Below are 22,508 nucleotides of genomic sequence, written 5' to 3'. Positions count from 1 at the left end.
GATTAATAAAATAAAATCAGTAGTTAGTAAGAAAGACCTTGACTGGTTAACACAGTCTCTTTCTAAAACTTTTCAGATCTGATATGTTTTGTAATTCAGAATTTTGAGATTTTAGAAGATTCTGTCTTACAGATATTGTATATAATATCCTCAGCAAAGTCTAGGTAGCATGCTGTGATCAAACACAATATTTCTATAGTGAAATCTATAAATATTCACTTTTAGAAGGAGAAAGACTATAAACAGCCTTATCTCAGTTTAGGTCAGGTCAGGTTTTGGTGCCAAAAATTCCCAAACAAATGGATTTTAGAGGTTTTTAAATTTTTTCTGAATTACAGAACTGGTATTGTGGATTTGTACTAAATTGATTATTACTTTTTATAGGTAGGTCCTCTCTATGTCCTTGAACATATGACAGTACCCCATTACTAAGTCTTTTTTTTTTTTTTAAAGATTTTATTTATTTATTTGACAGAGAGAAATCACAAGTAGATGGGGAGGCAGAGAGAGAGAGAGAGAGAGAGAGAGGGATGCAGGCTCCCTGCTGAGCAGAGAGCCCGATGTGGGGCTCGATCCCAGGACCCTGAGATCATGACCTGAGCCGAAGGCAGCGACTTAATCCACTGAGCCACCAGGCGCCCCGCCATTACTAAGTTAAGGGATAACTTTTTTAACTAAGATCATAGGATGATTTTTTTTCCTTCTACAGCTTCCTTGAAACTAGAGGATCAGAATATTTAGTAAAATCCAATGACCTTTATAACGACCTTCCCTGTATTTAAAAGGAGGACATCAGACTACCAGGAAATTGGGTCCTTAGTCAAAGAGCACATAAATTTAAGGCGAAGAAGCATATTCTCTTCTAACATTATTTTATAGTAAATAAAATCATCAGATGCACAAATATAAAATTGTAAATACTGATATAGCAAAACTGAAAATATCCTTAGAATTCTAATACAACCAACATCTGTACTTTCAATTTTAAAATTCCATTTTGTCAGGCAAATCCCACAACAAATATATTAAGTTGACAATGAATAAAGCTTAAATCATATTTCTAAAAGTAACTATATGACTTATTTAAAACAATCTTAACAGATTTTGGCCCAATACTCTAAAGATCATCTTGGGTTGTAGGGAAACCCATTCCTACAAAACTAATATTTATTTACTTATTAAAAATTTTTTTTAAAAAATATTTATTAATTTGAGAAAGAGAGAGAGTGCACACAAGCAGGAAGGGCAGACAGAGAGGGAGAAAGAATCTCAAGCAGATTCCATGCTGAGTGAGGAGCCCATGCGGGGCTTGATCTCATGACCCTGAAATCAGGACCTGAGCCAAAACCAAGAATCAGATGCTTAAGCAACTGAGCCACCCAGGCACCCCCAAATTTTCATTTAAATTCTAGTTAGTTCACATATAGTATAATATTGATTTCAGGAGTAGAATTTACTGATTCATCACTTACATAGAAACCTAATATTTAATTCTCAGGAAGATTGTAACAGGAAGAACAGTACCAGAACAGTATTAATATTATAATTGCAGAAATTTCCTTTAAAGCCCATGCAATACTCCCATAGGTGCTAACTGGAGCCATGCATGCATTAAATCAGACGTATGTACTTACTATTACTGCTACTGCTGTCATTCCTAAGGGAGCTGGCTGCAACAGGGGGTAACATAAATGGTTTTGTGACACTGACTCTGGAATCTAAATAGAAAGCAATAATGTGTCAGTGTTGCATGGTGATTTACATAAATTACAGAGTGTGCAAAAGGTTGAAGTGCAATACCAGAGTACTTTCAAGGTCTGCTTCCCAAATTTTGATTATTCAGATCCTATTTATTTCTTACTGGGTCCTGTTCTATTTTAATTAAGAAATTCATCACAGTCACCTTACAGGGCAAAGATTCATTGCCTGTATACTTAACAAACATAAGTAACACAGATTTTCCCAATGGGAAAACAAGTCTCAATACTGAGTAACTGGTAAAGATCAGAATTCATGACTCAGAGGTAGACCTTAAGGAAAAGGCTTGAAAAGGGAACATTAAGAAAACTGGAGATGAAGAGTAACACACACTATACAATACAAGCAAGTATCAGATAAATCTACCTCCCATATTGTTTACCAACAGAAAATTCTTATATTTGAAAATGACAAGTGTTGCTTTGGTTTGAAAACCAACAAATCAACTGATTATTTCTTTCATGCCATTTATATATGTCTCTGTGTTAGACATGTACACATACATCTTTCTCTAGCTACACATATATTTGAGTCAGAGGTAGAGTCTTACCTATATATACAAGATTCAAGCTTGCTTTTCACATATGAATTGGAAATTCTTATTTGTCTTACCTTTTTCAGGACTTAATGTTGAAGGGAGCACACATTCACTAGTTTTAGATGCCACTGTTTCCAAGTCCTTGAGGGCATCAATGGATCTGTTAAAAATTCTGAAGAAATCTTCAGGGGTAAAATGCCTGGGTTCTGGGTTCTTAGGTGATTTTTTTACATTCTGGAAGAAAACAGGATTATATTCTTCAGACAGTTTACAGATCTAACTGATGTCGAGGTAACAGGCTATAAAAATGTCCCCCAAAGATGCAAGTAAAACTAACACTTTTAGACAACTATCTTAACCTACATAATTCAAATTGGTACTGGAATTGAGCCCTACTTTGGTCTGGGGCTCAATTCCAGATAAAGGAATGAAGTGGTAGTGGGGATAAGGTGAATAGGGTATCAAAACAAAATAATGTTAGCAACAAATTAGAGACACTGTTCTTTAAAGATGCTCACTAAGATAATGATTCTTTTATTTTTTATTTTTATTTATAACTTTATTATATTATATTTATTTATATTTTTTTATTTTTTATATTTATTTTTATTAAAAAATACCTCATAACATATGCTCTAAATATATGTCATTTATATTTTATACATTTATTTACATATTTATATATATAGTTTTAAATATTTTATTTATTTTATTTTAAAAAATCCCTCTTATAACACATGCTCAAAATAGCCCCAGATTAAAAAGTCAGATAATACTAAATAGTGGGAAGAATACGGAAAAGGGGGACTCTTATATATTGGTAGAATAATATAACTTGGTGCGTTTGGTAAGGTTGGACATGTGCCCATTCTGTAACCCAGAAATCCCACTTTGGGTGAATGCGCTAGAGAAGCTCTTGCACATACATGCGAGGAGACATACAAGCAAAGTTCTTAGCAACAGTGTAATATAACCCTTACATCAAACAACAGAAGAGTGATTTAACCATGAGAGACTCTTAACTATAGGAAACCCACTGAGGGCTGCTGGAGGGGAAGTGGGGGGGGGGCATCAGGTAACTGAGTGCTGGGCATTAAGGAAGGCACGTGATGTGATGAGCACTGAGTGTTATAAGCAACTGATGAATTACTGAACTCTACACCTGAAACTAATGATGGACGATATATTGGTCAACTGAATTTAAATTTATTTTTTTAAAAAGTGGTTTAATAAATATCAGTATATTAAGTCCATTCTATAAGCAGGAAAAACTTAATTTCAGCTCTATGCCTCAAAGTGGATATATCTTATAAACATAATGCTGAGCAAAAGAACCAAGTTATAAAAGAAATAAGTATGATTAATTTCTAGAAATTCCCCAGGAAAGCAAACCAGACTGTATTTTAGGAATTCATACATGCATGACTGTCTATAAATAAAAGTAGGTAACAATAACACCCATGTAGCACTTGCTATGAACCGCACTAAGTGCTGTATACATATTAACTCCATCTCCAAAAACAATAGAGAAATACCACTTGGGTTCTAGCCACAGTGTCATGATTATCAAATGAATACTCTTCAGTATCTGGGATGCTCTTCTTGACATCACCATTTACCTAATGCTTAACTCATCTTTCAAGCCCCAGTGGTGGATTATTTCCTTCACGACATTGTTCCTCAGATGCCCTCTGCCTCTTATCACTGCCATCAGAACCCTATTTGTACTACTATGATATAAAAAGACATGTTAATTCTAAAACGTCATAGACTGTAAGACACACTAATTTAGAAATTAAAAAGCAAAGCAACAGATGTGATGAGATGTAGTGAGGAGGCTCTTAGTGCGGTTAAGAATTCCGAGTGTGAACACAAAGGGGATGAATATTGGGTCTTACAGAGAAACTGGAATTTGGAGAAATATTTAAGTTTTACACTACAGAATGATCTCTAAAACATATTGAAACACCTAGAAGGCCTGTAGGGCAGACAATGAATTGTGAACTCTATGCCAAAGCAGGTCTTCCAAGACCGATTTTATTATGGAGTGTGGTATTCTAAAATAATAATAAAAATGTTTATTAGGATTTATTTTGCCAGACATGGTCCTAAGGCACTAATCACGGATCATCTAATGTCAGCTCCATGAGATGGATCCCTTACTGTCATTCTAGGGATAAGGAGAGTGAACACAGAGAGGTTAAGTTCACAAAGGTAAACTAGTGACAAAGTCAGAATTTGAACTCTAACACATCATTCTTAATCTCTATACATTGCCTCGTCAATATACGTCAATCTCACAGCCCTGCCAGGCCCACATTCTGAAGCTGGTGACAGCTAATCATCAAATGGCCTGGCGCTGGTAAAATTCACTGTTGTGACATGATTACTATGAATAGGTTAAGTCTAAGTGTTCGTTATAGGCAATTTTCCTTTTTTTTTTTTTTTTAAGATTTATTTATTTATTTGACAGAGATCACACGTAGGCAGAGAGGCAGGCAGAGAGAGAGAGGAGGAGGAAGCAGGCTCCCCGTGGAGCAGAGAGCCCGATGTGGGGCTCGATCCCAGGACCCTGGGATCATGACCCGAGCTGAAGGTAGAGGCTTTAACCCACTGAGTCACCCAGGTGCCCTGGCAATTTTCCATTTAAAGGTAAATGAACATTTGTAACCTAAAAGGTGAGTTATGTGGACTTCCCTCACAAAATAAAGGGCTATTTTTTTTTTTTACATTGTAGTGTGAATAAATTTTATTTTATATTAAATGACATCTAAGCCTTAAGGTATATTCCAGGATTTCAGTGTGACTATAACCACCTATTTTCTGTGCTCACCTTGAAAAACTTTCTTTAATGGAACATTTCACAAATAAAAGACACCACCCACCCTTGCCACCCCCAATCAGCATAGGTCTTAGAGAAGAGTAATAAGAAGCCATCCCAAGGAATACAAATTTACCTCAGATGAGTGTTCCTCCATGCACTCCACAAGGTCGTCCACTATTTTCACAAGTTTGTCTATGATAGAGTAATTACTCAAGCCTTCAGAAATATTTGAAAACTTGTCCAGAAGATCAGTTAAGCTGACTGACAACTGTTCCACCATCACTCTTATCCAACAATGACTAGGCTGCAAGAAATTGAAAGAAAGGAAGATAAACGAATCTGTTATAAATACAATAAACTTGGAGCATCCTTCTTCAAAGACATTAATGTTTTGGTCACTGCTGGACAAAGAATTTCCTTATATCAGAACAGGTCAGTTCTTGTGTTTTGTTTAACTCAGATGTAACATCTGCTTCTAAATTTGCAAATGAATAAAGATGTGAACAAAGTACTGATGGTAAAGAATGTTGCTCTTTTGGGCATCTGGGTGGCTCAGCTGGTTATGTCTGCCTTTGGCTCAGGTCATGATCCCAGGGTCTTGGGACTGAGACTCCCATGGGGTTCCCTGCTCAGTGGAGAGATCTCCCTCTCCCTCTGTCTGCTGCTCCCCATGCTTGTGCACTTTCTCTCTCTCTGTGTCAAATAAATAAATAAAATCTTAAAAAAAAAAAAAAGAAGAAGAAGAAGAAGAAGAAGAAGAAGAAGAAAAGGAAGAAGAAGAAGAAGAATGTTGGTCTTCCATGGAAGTAAATTAAAGATGGAACCAAGTCTTAGCCTTGACAAGGTTTACTCACTTTACTCACTCACAATGTTCTTAGAACAGTTTTAGGCATAGAGGGAGTTATCCAAAAAAAAAGAAAAAAAAGAAAAAAACATTGTAGGAGAGAGTCCTAGCCCTCAAGGACTTGAAGTCTTTTGGTGAACTGGAATATGAAACAGTGGGTTAAAAATAGCTTATTTTTCCAAAGTGCTTGATAGATTCTAAGACTTCTTCATAGATAAATTCATGTGGTTATTTAAAAAACAAACAGCCCTGGCAGGAGAATGGTCTCAGAGAGAAGCACTTTTATCTTTGCAGCAAGCCAGCTACATAATTTGTAGAGCCAAGTGCAAAATTTGTTCAAGAATGAATAATTTGTTCAAGAATGAATAATTATTAAGATGGTGACAGCAGAGCATTAAACCAATCATGGAGACATGTCCCTGAAGCGAGCCCTACCCATTAGGTTAGAAGTTCAAATTTGTATAGTCAGGTATAACTGGGGTTCGATTTGGGCTGAGAAACTCCAGAAAAGCTGCATAAAGTCTCTGAACCTCTCTATAGAATGGGAATAATAGAACAAGTTAGTTGTGAGGAGATGATGCACACAACTTGAAAGTAAGTTTTATGAAGGCAGTTCTAGACACAGCCTAGAACTGTCTGGCATGGGAAAATTGTTCAGAAACTATTTGTTGAACAAATGCATGAGTGAATAAAAAATGAATGAGAAAAAAATACTCTGTGTCAGGGGTCGACACTTTCTATAAAGGGCTAGGTAATCCGTATTTTAGGCTTTACATACCAAGAGACGAAAATAAAGGATATTATGTAGGTGCAATTATAGAGAGAAAGCGAATTTCTATAAAACTTATTACAAAATTAAAATGTAGTCACAATAATTAAATATGTCTTTTGCATAATCATCAAATTTCATCTCTTGTAACATAGGTCTGCCAATAAGAATGAAATTATTTTGGGTCAACATTTTGTTTAGCTGGGTTTCAAAATATTCTCTATTATCAAATAGACTGTGAACATTCATCTGTAAAAACCAACCTCAGCTGACTGACCATTAAAATCAAGCAGTGGATTGGATCTGGCCTATAGTTTTCCAGCCTCTGTTATAAATGGCTCTGGGCCAATAAAGGCTTAGATTATTAGGAAAAAAATCTCTTTGATATATTAAAACCCATTCTATTTTTTAAAATCAGTGTAACATTACTTAAAATAATTACATGAAATAAGTTCATATACTTTGTATACTTTAACACTATGTTTTCTTCTTTAAAGATCTTTTAAGTAGAAGCTCTGAATTTTTTTTTTTTTTAAACTCTGCTAAAATATAACAAGTGAGAAAAATAAGATTGGGGATAGCTATAATTGCCTTGGTTTATAAGATCCTAACAAATCTAAAATAACTTCTGCTGTAATAAAAATATTATAGGGAGGAGCTGATGCTATGTAAAATGAACCAAACCACTAGATTTCCCTTCCTACCAGCAGAATATATCTATGGGGGAAGGCCAAGTAATTTATCCTAAATTATACAAGGGGGCTATCTTCTATTCATTTAACAGAACAGTTTTAATTAATATAACACAGCCAAAAAGGAAACGGGTTTATCTACAAATTGGTAAGCCCCAATTCCTGGAAGCACGAAATGTCATTCAAAACTTTCAAAAGTGTTGGCTCTGGCTTCAGAAAAGTAGAATAAACAAACCCCCAAATGGGAATTAGTTCAATTAGGCCATTTCACTCAACTCATCAACCAAGTTCTCAAAGCCTATGTGTTTCCAAAGTATGTTCAGAATGGATTCTTTGTTTTGTTTAATCAGTGCTTATCTCAAGCACATGCAAGTTCACATTTGCATCATTCACAGGTCTCTTTCCAAAATGTCACTCTTTCCTTTGGGACTGAATCGCTCTCCAAGTCTCCCTCCATTTAAACAGTGATAATTCCCTTTTAGACAGTCAGCCCTGTCAGCAAGGGGCAGATTTCCTAGGATATGGGATACAGCACAAACTGCAAATAACTGTTTGAAGAGTATTTATATGGTGGTGCAGCCTTCTCCAATTAATTCATTCCGTTGTAATTGTGCAAATTTTTCTGTGGCAAGCAGATTCTAGGTGTCAGTCTCTTTAAACCCTGTCTTCACTCCACTTTTATCAATATGCTTGTCTATCCTTCCCTCAAATCTTCTGACATAGAAAAACCAAAATCAAATTCTCTTATTCTGAACTAAGGTACTCCCTTAGTTTCTGCTAGTCTTGGCGCCTTAAGTGAGCAGGGTTTTGTTTTGTTTTGTTTTTGTTTTTTTTCCCCCTTTTCCTTTTTTGTGGTTAGAAATGATTTTGGTTACAGGTTTCTTATTTTTAAACCAGGGAACTCTGATGCTTACTGTTTCTGTTTATCTCTACTTTCGGCTGAACTCTTTGTTTCCATTCTGTATTTAAGTTCTTATTTAGCTATGACAATGCCCTCACCGCCACTCACGGTCCCCCACGGTCCCCAGCTTTCACATACCCAATCAACAACTGAAGCAACCAACTTTTCCTAGCAAAAGTTTTCTAGCCTTAACTTATAATTTCTTACAGTTAAATCCTGGAACTCTCACATCTAATTTTAGCCCAAAACTTGCCCTTTATAACTTATGAAGAATTCTCTGCTTGTTAATATGAGCTTCTGTACTACTACACTACTGAAAATCACATTTCTAAACATCTTGTAAATTGTATTTCATTCATTATTCATTCTTGCCAAATTTCCTTGGGAAAAATACTGTATAATCAATTCAGAGTTCTATCTTTTCATTAATTTGCTTAAAGAGTCACATGTTAGCTTTTTAGGATTCTTGGACTTATTAAAGATAGCTCTGAGGCTGAAAAATTAGGTATCAGCCAGTTTTGACCTGTCTGCAAGAAAACCAGCTTTGACTAGATCATATTTTCTTTTTAATTAAATATAATAGAATGAAACATAGGAAACTCATCATTTCATTTGTGAAATAATATATCTGCTTTCTGACTCTTCTAAGATTATGATTAAGAAACATGATTGAAGGCTGTCAGTTTCCCAAATGTAATTTTTCCCTTTGCCTTAATAACAGGCATTATCATCACTATTCCTTAGCTTTCAGAAACCATTTTAAGCTTAAATAGTTCTGTATAAATATCAACTCACAACATTCATCAGAAGAATGTAAGATACAAATAATGTTCTCTATTTTACTAGCAGAAGAATGTGAAGAATTGGGAAAGTTGATAAAACCACACAGGAGGCCAAAGAAGTGAGGTAAGAGGTACCTGTCAAATTCTTGAAGTACATCTAATTTAAAGTTCCATTCCTGCATATACATGCAAAACAAAACATATTCCTTGCTTTGAAAGGGAAAATCTGCCTGGGTTTTCCTTAACCCCAGACTCTCAATTTCTTATCTTCTTTCCTGGTAGCTTCTGTCTTATATTTGCTGGGTTAATTACAGCAACTCAAGCTAAGACTACTGGAAAAACATGCTTTCAATTCCTAGGTAATATGTATCATTCTAAAATGCTAACTGAATCAATTCATCTATAATTCTTGACCTGCTACCATGCCATCACCACTGAAGATTTGTTCAAAAGATGAAAAATTCCTGGGGCTCCTGGGTGGCTCAGATGGTTAGGCATCTGCCTTCGGCTCAGGTCATAATCCTGGGGTCCTGGGATCGAGCTCCCTATCAGGCTCCCTGCTTGGCAGGAAGCCTGCTTCTCTCTCTCTCCCACTCCCCCTGCTTGTGTTCCCTCTCTCGTTGCATCTTTCTCTGTCAAAAAAATAAAATCTAAAAAAAAAAAAAAAAAAGCTGTAAAATTCCTAAGGGATTTTAAAGTATCATGACCAAGTTAATGATTTAACTAAATGATGAAATAAAAGATATAAAAACTACTATACTTAAAAGCATTCTAAACATAAGTAGGAATAGGACTGCTTCCAAAGACCAATAATGAAAATATCTATGCACATTCTAAAACCACACATAAATTTAAAGTGGGTCCTATATGAGCATATAAAATAGATACTATATGATATGTGATATAACACCTCTGCAGTCCCAGAACTGATACATTCGAGACCGTGGCTGAAACTGGGTGCTTTACAAATGCCCTGAGGACTTCCTCAGTCTGGCATGCCTTTCTCTTCTCTATCCCCTCATCCTTTCAAGAAATTGTTCTGGTTTATAAGCTAAAAGAAGTTTACACATTATTCTGCATCAGTCTTAGATGCACAGGGAGTCTCTAAGAGCAGGCACCATTAGCTTTCACTGGAAAAAACATACTATAAAATATAACATTTCACGCATACTTGGTGCTACCCTCCATTTGGTAGCTCTCAGTAGAGAGAGACCTGTGGCCTTCCTTAGTGGTCCTAATGCAAGTATCTACATTGTGAGAGTTCCCTACAAAGGAGCTGGGGTAATGACTCCATTAGTGATTCTTAGGGAGAAAAGCCCTGCCTCATAAACCATGAGCCCTCTAAGGAATATCCACAGCGTGCACCCTTTCTTCTAATCCATCTAATCTGATTACCAGCCTTACTGCCCAGGTAGATTGTTTTAGTTTTCTTTGCTTTAATGTGTGTGTGTGTGTGTGTGTGTGTGTGTGTGTGTGTGTGAGAAACCTCAGTCTGGTCAGAATTAGAGGTATGAATGCCCAAGGCACAAAGCATTCCTTTCTTTCTTCTTGTGCTTCCAGCATTGACCTCCAGGCTGAGAGATCCAAAGAACATAGAGCCATGCCATTGAGAATCACTAGAGTTGAGATCTGGAAGGAATGCAGAAGACCACCTGCTCCAGTCCCACCAATTTCAGAAATGGGAAAACCAAGACCTAGAGCCATGAAGTGGTTTGTTCAAGGTTGTACAATAAATGTAAAACAGAAACATGAGAACGCCAGGACTCACCTAGTTCTTTCATCAGTGGTATAAAGCACGTACAGTTGCAGTATTTGCTTTCCACAAAGATGACCATGAGTCTTACGGTCTCACATCTGGACCACGCATACCGGTCCTTCGACTCAAGTAAGAGAGCTCTGGGGAGTGGAAATGGCTCTTTCTGTGTCAGTTCAATGAATTCAGAGTCCTAATGATGAAAATAAATTTCTCCGAGCCAACTGTCACACCCAGACAGCAAATGCCAGTCGTCTTTAGTGGACTTTCTTTATTCTCCTTCTAGTATTTACCCTTAGGGCTGGAGAACACACTCCCCTGCTACTCTCAAACATTCCAAGGCAGGCAAATTTCAAACATTTCTATCAAAGCACTTTGCAAAAACAGTGTGTGCTCCCAATGCTGGTATGGAATCTCTAAAATCTTAACTACCTTTTGGAGAAGCTCTTCAGGCATCTGACTCTCATGTTCTTGCTTGGATTAAAGTGATGAAGAAACCTCAATCTGATTAAGCTGGTAATCAGTCCAAACACTATAAATATATGTTATTTCCCAGGGCAGGCCTATAAATGGTCTCTGATCCTCACCCCAAATGGCACAGTGACGGAGGAATGGCATGGCCAGGTAAGGGCAGAAATGATGAACAAGAAGCTCACTGTCTAGTCCCAACTATTCACACACTTTGTGGTTTTTAGTCAAGTCACTTAATCTATTCAGAGCTTCATGTTTCTCCATAAAATACCAGGGTCTGTCTAATCTGTACTAGCCAATACGGGGGCTATTAGCCCCTGTGGCTACTTACCACACAAACTGTAGCTTGGCTGATTGAAGCACTAAAATTTTAATTTTACTTAACTTGTTTAAAGTAAAAAAATCAATACAATTCAGTGACTGGAGGAAGTGTGGTTTTTGAGTTTTTTTTTTTTTTTTTTTTGAAGATTTTATTTATTTATTTAGAGAGCACATGCAAGCTGGGGGAGGGGCAGAGGGAGGGGAGAGAGCATCTCAAGCAGACTGTGCTGGGCATGGAGCCCCACGCGGGGCTGGATCTCACAACTCTGAGATCACCACCAGAGCCCAAATCAAGAGTCAGATGCTCCACTGACCAAGCCACACCAGCTGCCCCAGGCCTGGAAAACCTTTAAGTATATTTGGAAAAACTCTGGTATATGAATCTGCACTTTCAATTGTAAATTTTATGAAAATTGAAAGGAGTAAATATTTCTGACGAAAATTTAATGTCTGCACTGAAGTGTGCTATAGGTGTGAAATACACAGTGGATTTTGAATATGAAAAAACTTAAAATATTCCATTAATTTAGTTTGAGAAGGTAAAATGTTATTTTGGATATATTACAATAAAAACTATTTTACTGGGGCACCTGGGTGGCTCAGTGGGTTAGGCCTCTGCCTTCGGCTCAGGTCATGATCTCAGGGTCCTGGGGTCGAGCCCCGCATCGGGCTCTCTGCTCAGCAGGGAGCCTGCTTCCCCCCTCTCTGCCTGCCTCTCTGCCTACTTGTGATCTCTCTCTCTGTCAAATAAATAAATAAAATATTTAAAAACAAAACAAAACAAAACCAAAAAAAAAACTATTTTACTTATTCCCCTGTTCCTTTTTACTTTTTTTTTTTTTTTTTAAATGTGGCCACTGAACAATTTTTAAGATTACACATATGGCTTCCATTATGTTTCTACCAGACAGTAATGGCCTAGCTATTCTGAAGAGTATCTTCATATAATCACTAATTAAGATGGGTCCTGTAGTTTGAGTACACAAAAGAGCTACTTAAAAATAGTATTTAATGTTATATTTTATTCATTTAATATTTTATATCTATGCACTAAAAAATACTTTCTTTTTATATAGGAGGTATAAGTAGGTAAGTACAGTATCTACTTGGAGGATTTAATCTGTTTCTCTAGGAAGTACTTCTAATCCTAGGGGTTGAGCCTCAGGATCCTTACCAACAACTAGGAAACTTGCCCTACGGCTTAACTGGATAATGGTAGATCCTCAGCTAGTTGGACCAATCGGAAAGTCCCTACCCCAAGCCGGTAGGTAATAGAAACTAAGCCATCTCTGAGCAGCGCCACAACCGCAGATATATAAAGTTGGGAGTCTGGGGTAGCTACGTTTCACCAGATGACCGGAACACAAAGAAATTCTGCACAGACAGAACAGCATAAGGCAGAGATGCAGAGACTCAGAGAGAGGACAAGGGAAACCTGGTAGTTTTCCGGTCCTGGCTGGAATCCCTTCATGAAGCCTGACCACATCCTTGCCCTTTTACTAGAATGCTGTTCTCTTAAGCATCCTTATAACTAGAATTTTTTTTTTTTTTTGCTTTCTTTTTTTTTTTTTTAAAGATTTTATTTATTTATTTGACAGAGTGAAATCACAAGTAGGCAGAGAGGCAGGCAGAGAAAGAGAGAGGAGCAAGCAGGCTCCCTGCCAAGTAGAGAGTCCGATGCGGGACTCGATCCCAGGACCCTGAGCTGAAGGCAGAGGCTTAACCCACTGAGCCACCCAGGCACCCCTCCCCTCTGCTTTCCTTCTTTAAGTTTCAATTCATTACTGTTAGTGAGAACCAAAGAACTCTAAACAAGGAACATGGACTCCTTTAACATCTGGGAATCAGGACATATTTTGACAACAGTTAAGTGTTTATTGGTGAGCAGTTTTTTGAGTAATACCTACCTCCTTGAATGGCAGAGAAATACAGAGGAGTGAAAGATTTGACCCCTAATCTTTCCTAAATAAATCCCTAAATAAGACAATAAAAAGAGAAAGCATGACAAAATAATGGTAGCCTCTAACAAATGTATATATCCTATATCTTGGACTTTTTCCGATCTTAATTATTTCTCACAACACGTTGAGACAAATACATAACACATACAATTTTAAACAGCTCTGTAAACCATATACGATCAGGTACTCAAAATGAACAGGTATCCAAAATGGACAAATTCTATAAAAATGCAGAGATGATGAACTAAAAGGTAGGGTCCACAGACCAGATCCCATGTTGGTGTTACTGACCACCGTGTCTCCCCGAGTCAAGCAGAGCAGGGGTAATGCCAGTTTTTCCAAAGAGAGCTGGGTCTCGAACAGTAGGAAATGGCTCTGGGGAGAAAGGGAGATCTCCTCCTGGCCTCGGATGAAGAGGGTCATGAGGTTGCTTTCAGGGGCAAGATACTGCATGACTGGGCAGCAGAACCGGCATGAGCGGATGGAAGAGGGAAGGGCATTCGTGGCGAAGGGCAGTAGCTCTGAGCCAAGTCCTAGAGTTGAGAATACGCACGGTAATGTTAGGAGAAAGGGATGCATCTTCCTGGGGTGGCAGGTTGGTGTTGAGAAATAAAAGATAATAAGATGAGGCAAGATTAGGAAGAGTCATGAGCATCAGATTCAGGAATTGGGCGTTGATCCTTTAGTCTCTGGAACAATGAGGAAGTCCTTGATTATGGAAATGACTCCATGAAAGTAGTTTAGTTTTTATTTTTTTCAAGATTTTACCTATTTATTTGACAGAGAGATCACAAGCAGGCGGAGAGGTTCCCTGCTGAGCAGAGAGCTCAATGCGGGACTCAATTCCAGGATCCTGAGATCATGACCTGAGCCGAAGGCAGGTCATTAACCCACTGAGCCACCCAGGCGTCCTCAATGAAAGTAGTTTAATAGGAGCCTCAAGGAAACCCTGATTCCTAAAAATTGCATAATGCCTTATGCATAAGATTTTTAATAAAATGTACATATATCTAAAAAAAGAAGGGCAATAATGTTGAGGTGCAGGTATTGTGTGAGGCGTTATAGGCATTCATCTCACAATAATCCTGTGGACTCCATCCAGGTCAAATTTGTGCCTTAGAGGAATAACAAGAGATTACGTGAGAACTTTTCTCCTTCCTTCCTCACTTTCTCTCAGCAAGTTATTCATTAGGTCCCTATCAGTCATTAGGCAATGATGCTATAAAAACAGAGCAAACATAGACAATCCCTGTCCGCATGAAGTTTACAGGTCTAAGCCGAAGGTTATCCATTAAGTAAATACACAAATAAATGGGAAACTGTTCCTTTGAAGACGGTCACAAAGGGAGTTTCCAACTGGAGGATTTGGCTTCATCAAGGAGGAAAAGGAAGGCTCCCTTACAGAAGCGAAAATGAAACCTAGAGTCTGGAGTTACTGGAATCAAAGGTCCCACCATGTGCAGAGGAACAGGGGCCACAGGGAGCCCGTGAGGATGTGCGTGCGGCTGGTAGAGGGTCTGCCGCGCAGCGGGAACCCATGAGGACGTAGGGCCGGAAGAGGGTTTGAAAAGGTGCCACACAATGCGGGTCTCAGAGGCCTGGTTTCAGGAGCTCCTTTTTTCTCTTTCCTAAGAACTCTGGCACTCCAAGCATAGAAAGAGGGAAGGGTAAAACAATTAGGTGTGTGTTTGCTTCTTTAATCAGTTGTGTCTACTCAAGAAGAGTCAAAACCTCAAATGAGAAGCCCTGGAATGGCCAGGGAGATGGGAGGAGCCCAGAGGCAGCAGAGCCCAGCAAAAGAAGGCAGGAAGACCGGAGCCTGGGAATCCTGCACACCCAGGGCAGGGGGCAGCAGGGGGACGGTGGCCTGGAGGATTATGGTTAGAATGAGGTTACATATTCCCAATGACTTCTTTGTTTAACCTTGCCTTTAAAAATAATTAAAAACTGGGCACCTGGGTGTCTCAGTGGGTTAAAGCCTCTGCCTTCAACTCAGGTCATGATCCCAGGGTCCTGGGATCAAGCCTGCATTGGGCTCTCTGCTCAGCAGGGAGCCTGCCTCCCCCTCTGCCTGCCTCTCTGCCTACTTGTGATCTCTATCAAATAAATAAAATCTTATAAAAAAAACAAATAATTAAAAACTGACATGACATACAGTAAAGAATGGTTTAGGTAGGCATCAATAGATGCTAAATTTGGGGGAAAGACTTTTGATGAGGAACTGTGCATGATCTTAAAACATCTCCCTCTAATATTGCTCATGCGTTGCTAATGAGTAAATACATAGAACTAGTAGAATATCTTCACCAGGGGATCTGTTTAAGCACCTTGAGGGGAAAATGGACACTGTGTGCCTCTGGGTGTGATAAACTAAAGACATTTCATCACTTATGTAGCATCATGGCTTCAAATGCATAATCTGAATATAATCATTAAGAAACATCAATCAAATGTTTCAGAGACACACATCTTACTTAAAGGGGATGGTTGTGTTACTTTACATTTCAATGTCATAGAGACAAAAGAAAGGCTGAGGAGCTTTTAAAGCAGAGTAAAGAGACAGGAGATATTAGTTTACACAAGCTTAGTGGGCTTAAAACAGCACAGATTTATTATTTTACTGTTCCTGAGGTCAGAAATCTAACACAGGTCTTACTAGGCTCAAATCAGGGTGTTCATGCAGTCTGGGTTTCTTTTAGGGGCTCTACAAGAAAATTCCTTTCCTTGCCTTTTCCAGCTTCTATTTTATTTTAAGATTTTATTTACTTGAGATAGAGGGAGAGTAAAAGAGTATAGGCTAGGGGATGGGCAGAAGAAGAGGGAGCAGACTCCCCACTAACCAGGGAGTTCTGGCTCAATCCTAGAACCCTGGGATCATACCTGAGCTAAATGGAGACACTTAATCAACTGAGCCACCCAGGAGCCCTGCCTTTTCCAGCTTCTGGAGACTACCTGCATCCCTTGGTGGGTGGTCCCTTACCCTGTAAGGACGTATTTTATATTTTTATATTTTAGCAAGAGGCTTTCATTGAGGTTAAACAAAAACCTTGTTGTTTAACCCTTAAACTGTCCCTGCTCTCCTTCTCCCAAGGGATTCACTTAAAAACAAGTCCAGGAAAAACAGCTCTAGGTAGCAAAGCCCAGATACAAGGGTAGATCAGGCCAGGTGGAGACATCCGATCTGTGGGGGGGATGCATACTGTCTTCCTGGTTACCAAGGAGTATGGGCCCCGCCCTCTGGGAGCCTTTTGGGTGCCAATCCCAATCAAGGTGTAATAGGCTGGTTTAAAGGCCTTTGCCCTTAAAAGCTAGTCTGTGAAACAGCGAACGGTTGCCCTCTCTTGTAAGACGTGTGTCCCCGAACGTTCGGTTAGATTCTTGATGCTTGGTGCGAAAGAAAGCTTTGCTTGACCTTCGCTTTTATATCGGTCTTGCTCCTTTAATCACGGACCCATTACTGGGGCATAACAACCCCATTTTCAAAGTCAACAATTCGACATCTTTTAATCATTCTCTCTGACTCTCACACTCTTGCTTCCTTCTTATAAGGATTCACGAGATTAGACCACACCCATCTGGATAATCCCAGATAAACTTCCCATCTCCCACATCCTTAATTACATCAGCAAAATCCCTCTTACCATGTAAAAGATATATTCACAGCCTGGGACATCTTTGGGGAGCCATTATTCTGTCTATCACACATAATGTCAAAAAAGGAAATCATTATCCTAGATTAGATCTTGTACTGGGGGAAAGAAATACTTAAAAAAAATTTTTTTTGATAAAACTGAAATACAGCCAATAGATTTAAACATTTTTGTTATTGCTAAATTTATTGAAACTGACAACCATACTGTGGTTAGGTAAGAGAAAATCCTTTACTTAGGAAATACACACTTAAGTATTTAGGGATAAACAGCCATTAAGTATACAAGTGACTCAATGAGTTTAGAAAAATAACACACACCTGAGCACAAAAAGCAAGCATTTATTAAAGCAAATGGGGCAAAATGCTAAAAACAGATGAATATGGATTACAGTTTGTGAGTGTTCTTAGAATATGCTTATAACTTTGCTGTATATTTGAAATTATTTCTGAATAAAAAGTTAAAACTGATGAATCTATAACTAAAACTGATAATTTTTTTCTAAAATACTATAAGCAAGTCATAGTTTATCTTATTTTATAAACATTGAATGACTACAGATGTGTGACACAAATTCAGCAACACAGGTCTTTCTGTGGCAATATTACTGGTGAATGGAAGGAGCAGAAATGTTTAGGATTTTAAGTTAGGATTTTTATGGTTAGTGACTTAAAATCCTAACTGTCTGGCAATATTATAGTTTCAAGAGTTTAAAATAGAATTGGTAATTATCATCAGATTTAAACACCAACTGGTTGGTCACACCCTGCTATCTGTGAGAATCCGCTAGGTAATTTTCTAGGAGGTTTCTTAGAAAAGTAGTTCCCTAAATATTCAGGAGTATTTAGCAGATTTTTAAAGCAAAAGCATGATAATGAACTGTATTCTATTCTAGAGCCTTCTGCCCAGTGCCTCAGGCAGAATTTTATTGCTTTGGCCCTAGAGAATCTTTCTGGTCTCCATTCTGATTCCTACTCTGCCCTCTATTGTTGAGAAACAAAAGATAAAGCAGCTGGGACTCTGACCCCTGACAAATCATCACTGGCCTCTCCACTGGGAAACTCCTCTGGTCTTGGCAGAAACCCACATTTTTAAAATAAAGGTAAAACAAAGCCTAGGACCAGTTTCTGCCCAAAGCCTTCTGCACGGGCTTATTTTTCTTGCCAATTATGGTGGCCAAGAACAAAGTTTCTCCAGTTGTGCCAGGACAGTATGCCAAGATCAAAGAATAGTGGACTTTTCTCAATTACAGAAACACGAAAAAAAATGTGGCAATGAATCAGCTTTATTTTTACAAGTTTGGCTCTTGCTACCACCAGCCCATACTGAAAACTGTGATTTAGCATAATCTATGATTATACCAGCACAAAATAATCTATTTTGTTATTTTCAGTTTAACATTAAGAGCTGCATGATTTCTTTGAGTCAGTTTGGCAATCACACAACTAAATGCTTCTCCAGTCAGGGCAGAGTACATCTTTATTACTTAAATGTTTCACTTAGAACACCTTCCCTTGGGGCGCCTGGGTGGCTGAATCAGTTAAGTGTCTGCCTTTAGCTTAGGTCTTGATCTCAGGGTTCTGGGATCGAGTCTCACACCAGGCTCCCTGCTCAGTCTGCTTCTCCCTTTCTCACTCCCTCTGCCTCTCTCAAATAAATTATTAAGAAAAATAATAATAAAAAAAATTTAAAAATTAGAAAAAAAAGAATACCTTCCCTTGCCCTTGCTATTATAATTATTTAGATACTCATATACTGTAACCCAAGGTTAAATGTCAGATGACCTGAAGTTTCTTTTTTTAAAATGTATTTTTAAAATTTCTTTTCAGTGTTCCAGCATTCATTGTTTATGCACCACACCCAGTGTTCCATTCAATATGTACCCTCCATAATACCCACCACCAGGCTCACCCAACCTCCCAACCTGAAATTTCTTTTTTAAGAGTGTCACTTTTTAGTTGTATAACCTTCAGTGAAATATTCTTGCCAATCTCAGTGTGTCATTTGTAAAACAGAAATCACACAGATTATGGTGGCTATCTTGCCTTCCTGGAAGGGTTTTTCTAAACATCCAAGGAGATAAATATGTGAAATCATTTTGAAAGTTCAAAAAAAAAATCACATTATCAAAAGGCCCCTTTCATCCCCCTTACTTAGTTATTATTAAAGCACACAAGGCTAGGTGATGTGTTTGTTTCTTAAAGTATCTGGTAAGGTGCTGACTCCTCTTTTTTTCCTAAACAAATGCTGTGCTTGTTCCCTGAGTAACTGAATGATTAGATTAACTTCCAGTCTGCTATGATTTTACATTTCTATCTCCAGAGAATGCCCCCTAATTCAACAGGACAGACACTGACCTAGACTTGAGGCTATCTGGTTTAGCATGAAGAGACACATTCTATGGAACTTTAGATAGCTCATGCTAACTTAAATAATTACTTTCTTATGGAAAAGAAATAGGCCTTTGACATTCTCTTGAAATGACAGCCTTAGAGTCTGTCTTTGAAAGACTTTTTAAGCATAAGCACTTAGCCATGGGCTTAACATAGTTCATCTGGTAACAATGGATTGATTGGCTAATCCACAAAAAGTATGCAAAGCCTGAGATAGCTTGCACCAAGTGGGTCTGTAATAAGTGTTCCATAAGTCATGGAAAGAGGTCTACTTAAAATCACCCAAATGATTTTAAGTTTAACTCAAGGAATACAATACAGCAGTTAAAATGAATCAGCATGGATCAGCGCCTGTCAAAGGTGTGTTGCAAAACAGAAGATGCAAAGTGGTAAATACCGTGTAATGCTATTAAGTATGAAATTGTGCAAAAATACAGTAACTTATGTATGAGTACAGATTTGCAGTAAATGGAAAAGAGCAGGTGGGGCTACTTCGTGTTATTGCCCTAGCACAACCCCCGAGGACGCTATCCTCACGCCAAGCCGTGAAAACATGCAGTGGGATGAAAATTCCAGCTCAGAAGACTTGTTCCTAATAGTCAAATTGTGTATAAGAACAAAGTGGGGATTCGTGGAGACAAGAAAGAGGCAATACAAGGGTCTTTAGTAATATTTATAATGTTTCACTAGAAAGTAGATTTGAAGCAAATACTGCACCATGGTAAGGTTTAACAAGCTACATGGTGGGTATGTAGGCATCTCTATGCTTGCAAGATTTCTTCATGTTTGAATTCTGGTAATTTGTAATCAGAAAAATAATTAAAATTTCTTGGTTGCGGTAATAAAAGCATATTTATAATTATAACCTCCTATTTATATTGTAAATTTCTCAAAATCTATTGACTAATACATGGTGGTCTCAAATTAAATAGGAAAAAGACTTCTAGAGGACCTTTGCAGAATATGCAAAGAATTTGCCTAATTTCACACTCCAGCTTTTAGGAGGAAGCTACAGGAAAGAGAAATCTGTGGCTAGCTCTAAGGAAGATGATCTTATTTACTTTAGAAGTAACAGGTCTAAGACAACATGTACTGAAAAGCTTACCCATAAGTAAAGTTTAGCAGTTACTTGAGGATAAAACAAAAATAATAACCATGCAACTTGAATTCTAAGGATACTTTCTTCAAATACCGAGCGTTAGCTAACTTCTAAATGGGCGGTAATTCCATGTCTCAATAGAATGACCCCATCCCTTTAATCAGCTACTAAAAAGGAACTCAGAAATGTACATTTTACTCACCAAAACATCCATCCCGGGGACATAGTTGAGGGCTATCTTATAGTCTTTTGGAAGATTTGCCACCTACAGAGACAAGAAAAGAAGGGGAAGAAAAAAAAGGAAAAAAATCCATGAGAAAATTCATACATAGCAATTAATATTGTTTTTAGTGGGAGAAAAATACAAACCTATTGTATTATTTTTAATTTATCACTGCATTTCAATATTTACCTTTTCTTGATTTCCTTTTGTAACCAAAAGCACTCTCCAAAAATACAGTAATAATACAAGTCTTTTAGTCTCTAAATTCAGTAATAAGTATAATCCAGTGAGTTTTGGAAACATCTAAATTTCAGTTTCTATCTGTGGTCTTAGAATTCCCTTCCAGGACTGTTCTACTGTTTCACCAAAGAATCAGTAATACAATGTTTTGTTTTGTTCTTTTTGGTCAGTGGTTCTCAAAGTGCTGTATCACCAGGGAACCACTAAAAATGCAAACTCTCAGGCCACATCAGCCCTACTGAATCTTACTTAAGTCCTCCAGGTGATTCTGATGCAAGTTTGAGAACTTGATCCTAGAAAAAAATGTCAGTGAAACCTCAAAAGAACACTACTACCCATGAAATGCAAATGCTTTCTAACTTAAATAATTTGTAGAGATTCAGTTCTGTGCGATAATGTAATCTGCTTACATAGGCCTGAACATTAGAAATGTCTCAAATGTCTACCTAGCTTCTTTTAAAGGCTTTTTAAAAATATCTAACATGTTTTCATCAGTCACTGTGGCATGTGTTGAATAAACACCTGATCTGGAACCAAATCTAAATTCTGTACTTCGGGGTTTTGTTGTTGTTGTTGTTTTCATTTTTCTTAATTTGTTTTTATTTTGAGAAAAGTCACAAATTCTTTTGTAGTTAGTACAGAACAAAGAACTTTTTTTCCCTGAACCATTTGGAATTTGTTTGGTAATTTGATATCCCATTAGCCCTTAATACCTTATATATTCTCATATGCAACAATCATATGATGATGAAAATCAGAATAAATTCTGCACTTTGGTTTCTTTGTCTCATCTATAAAATGGAAGATGAAAGTACCCATGTCAAACAGCCAATTTACAAACCGAGATAACTTCATGTGCTAAACACATCATAGACAATCCATATGCTGTATTGAGGGGTATACAGGCAACTGACTTGCTAGGTATAGATATCCTGGCACGTCACAGAGTGCTAGGTTCCCTTATCTCCTTTCTCACATACAGCACCAGCTCCCTCATACCACCACAAATGCAAATTTCCAGCTACAAATAGCCAACAACTGATTTAGACCATAGGTCTTATCTTAAGACAAAATACGGTATAAAAAAGTGATTATGTACTATTATGTCTTCAATAAGTCTGCCCTACTTTTACAGATTTTTCCCTTCATCCTTTCTCTGAAACCTTTGCTCTTCCCCATAGTAAGCTAGAACTAGCTCATGCTCGCTGGACTAGGTCACCTCTGACAAGTCTCCCATAACACAATCTGTAGGCTTCTTCCTGACCATGCCAAGAGCTCCTAGAATCTGA

General features: G+C 37.8%; 1 protein-coding gene and 1 long non-coding RNA gene across 4 annotated transcripts in view; one reads left to right on the top strand and one right to left on the bottom strand.

The window, feature by feature from the left end:
- The window catches only part of KITLG (KIT ligand), a 91,487-nt gene that overhangs the window by 23,043 nt on the left and 45,936 nt on the right, over positions 1-22,508 (bottom strand). For 2 of the 3 annotated variants that reach the window (XR_014313818.1, XM_082738864.1), the window contains exons 3-6: positions 20,959-21,021; positions 5,254-5,424; positions 2,371-2,530; positions 1,635-1,718 (exon numbers count right to left, since the gene is read on the bottom strand). Coding sequence is in view for 2 of the 3 variants with exons in the window: in XM_082738864.1 (XP_082594990.1) it covers positions 1,635-1,718; positions 2,371-2,530; positions 5,254-5,424; positions 20,959-21,021 (478 nt within the window). In the remaining variant the exon portion in view is untranslated. The remainder of the gene's footprint in view (positions 1-1,634; positions 1,719-2,370; positions 2,531-5,253; positions 5,425-20,958; positions 21,022-22,508) is intronic. The other variant, XM_082738865.1, reaches the window with a different exon arrangement.
- Positions 9,171-10,860, top strand: LOC309868737. Its single transcript, XR_014313824.1, has 2 exons — positions 9,171-9,232; positions 10,669-10,860. It is a non-coding gene; the product is annotated as an uncharacterized lncRNA (long non-coding RNA).

The sequence above is a fragment of the Mustela nivalis genome (assembly GCF_964662115.1).
Source record: "Mustela nivalis genome assembly, chromosome: 7".
Classification (NCBI taxonomy): Eukaryota; Metazoa; Chordata; class Mammalia; order Carnivora; family Mustelidae; genus Mustela; species Mustela nivalis.
Note: the sequence above shows the minus strand (reverse complement) of the source record. Positions and strands in the feature narration are given on the sequence as shown.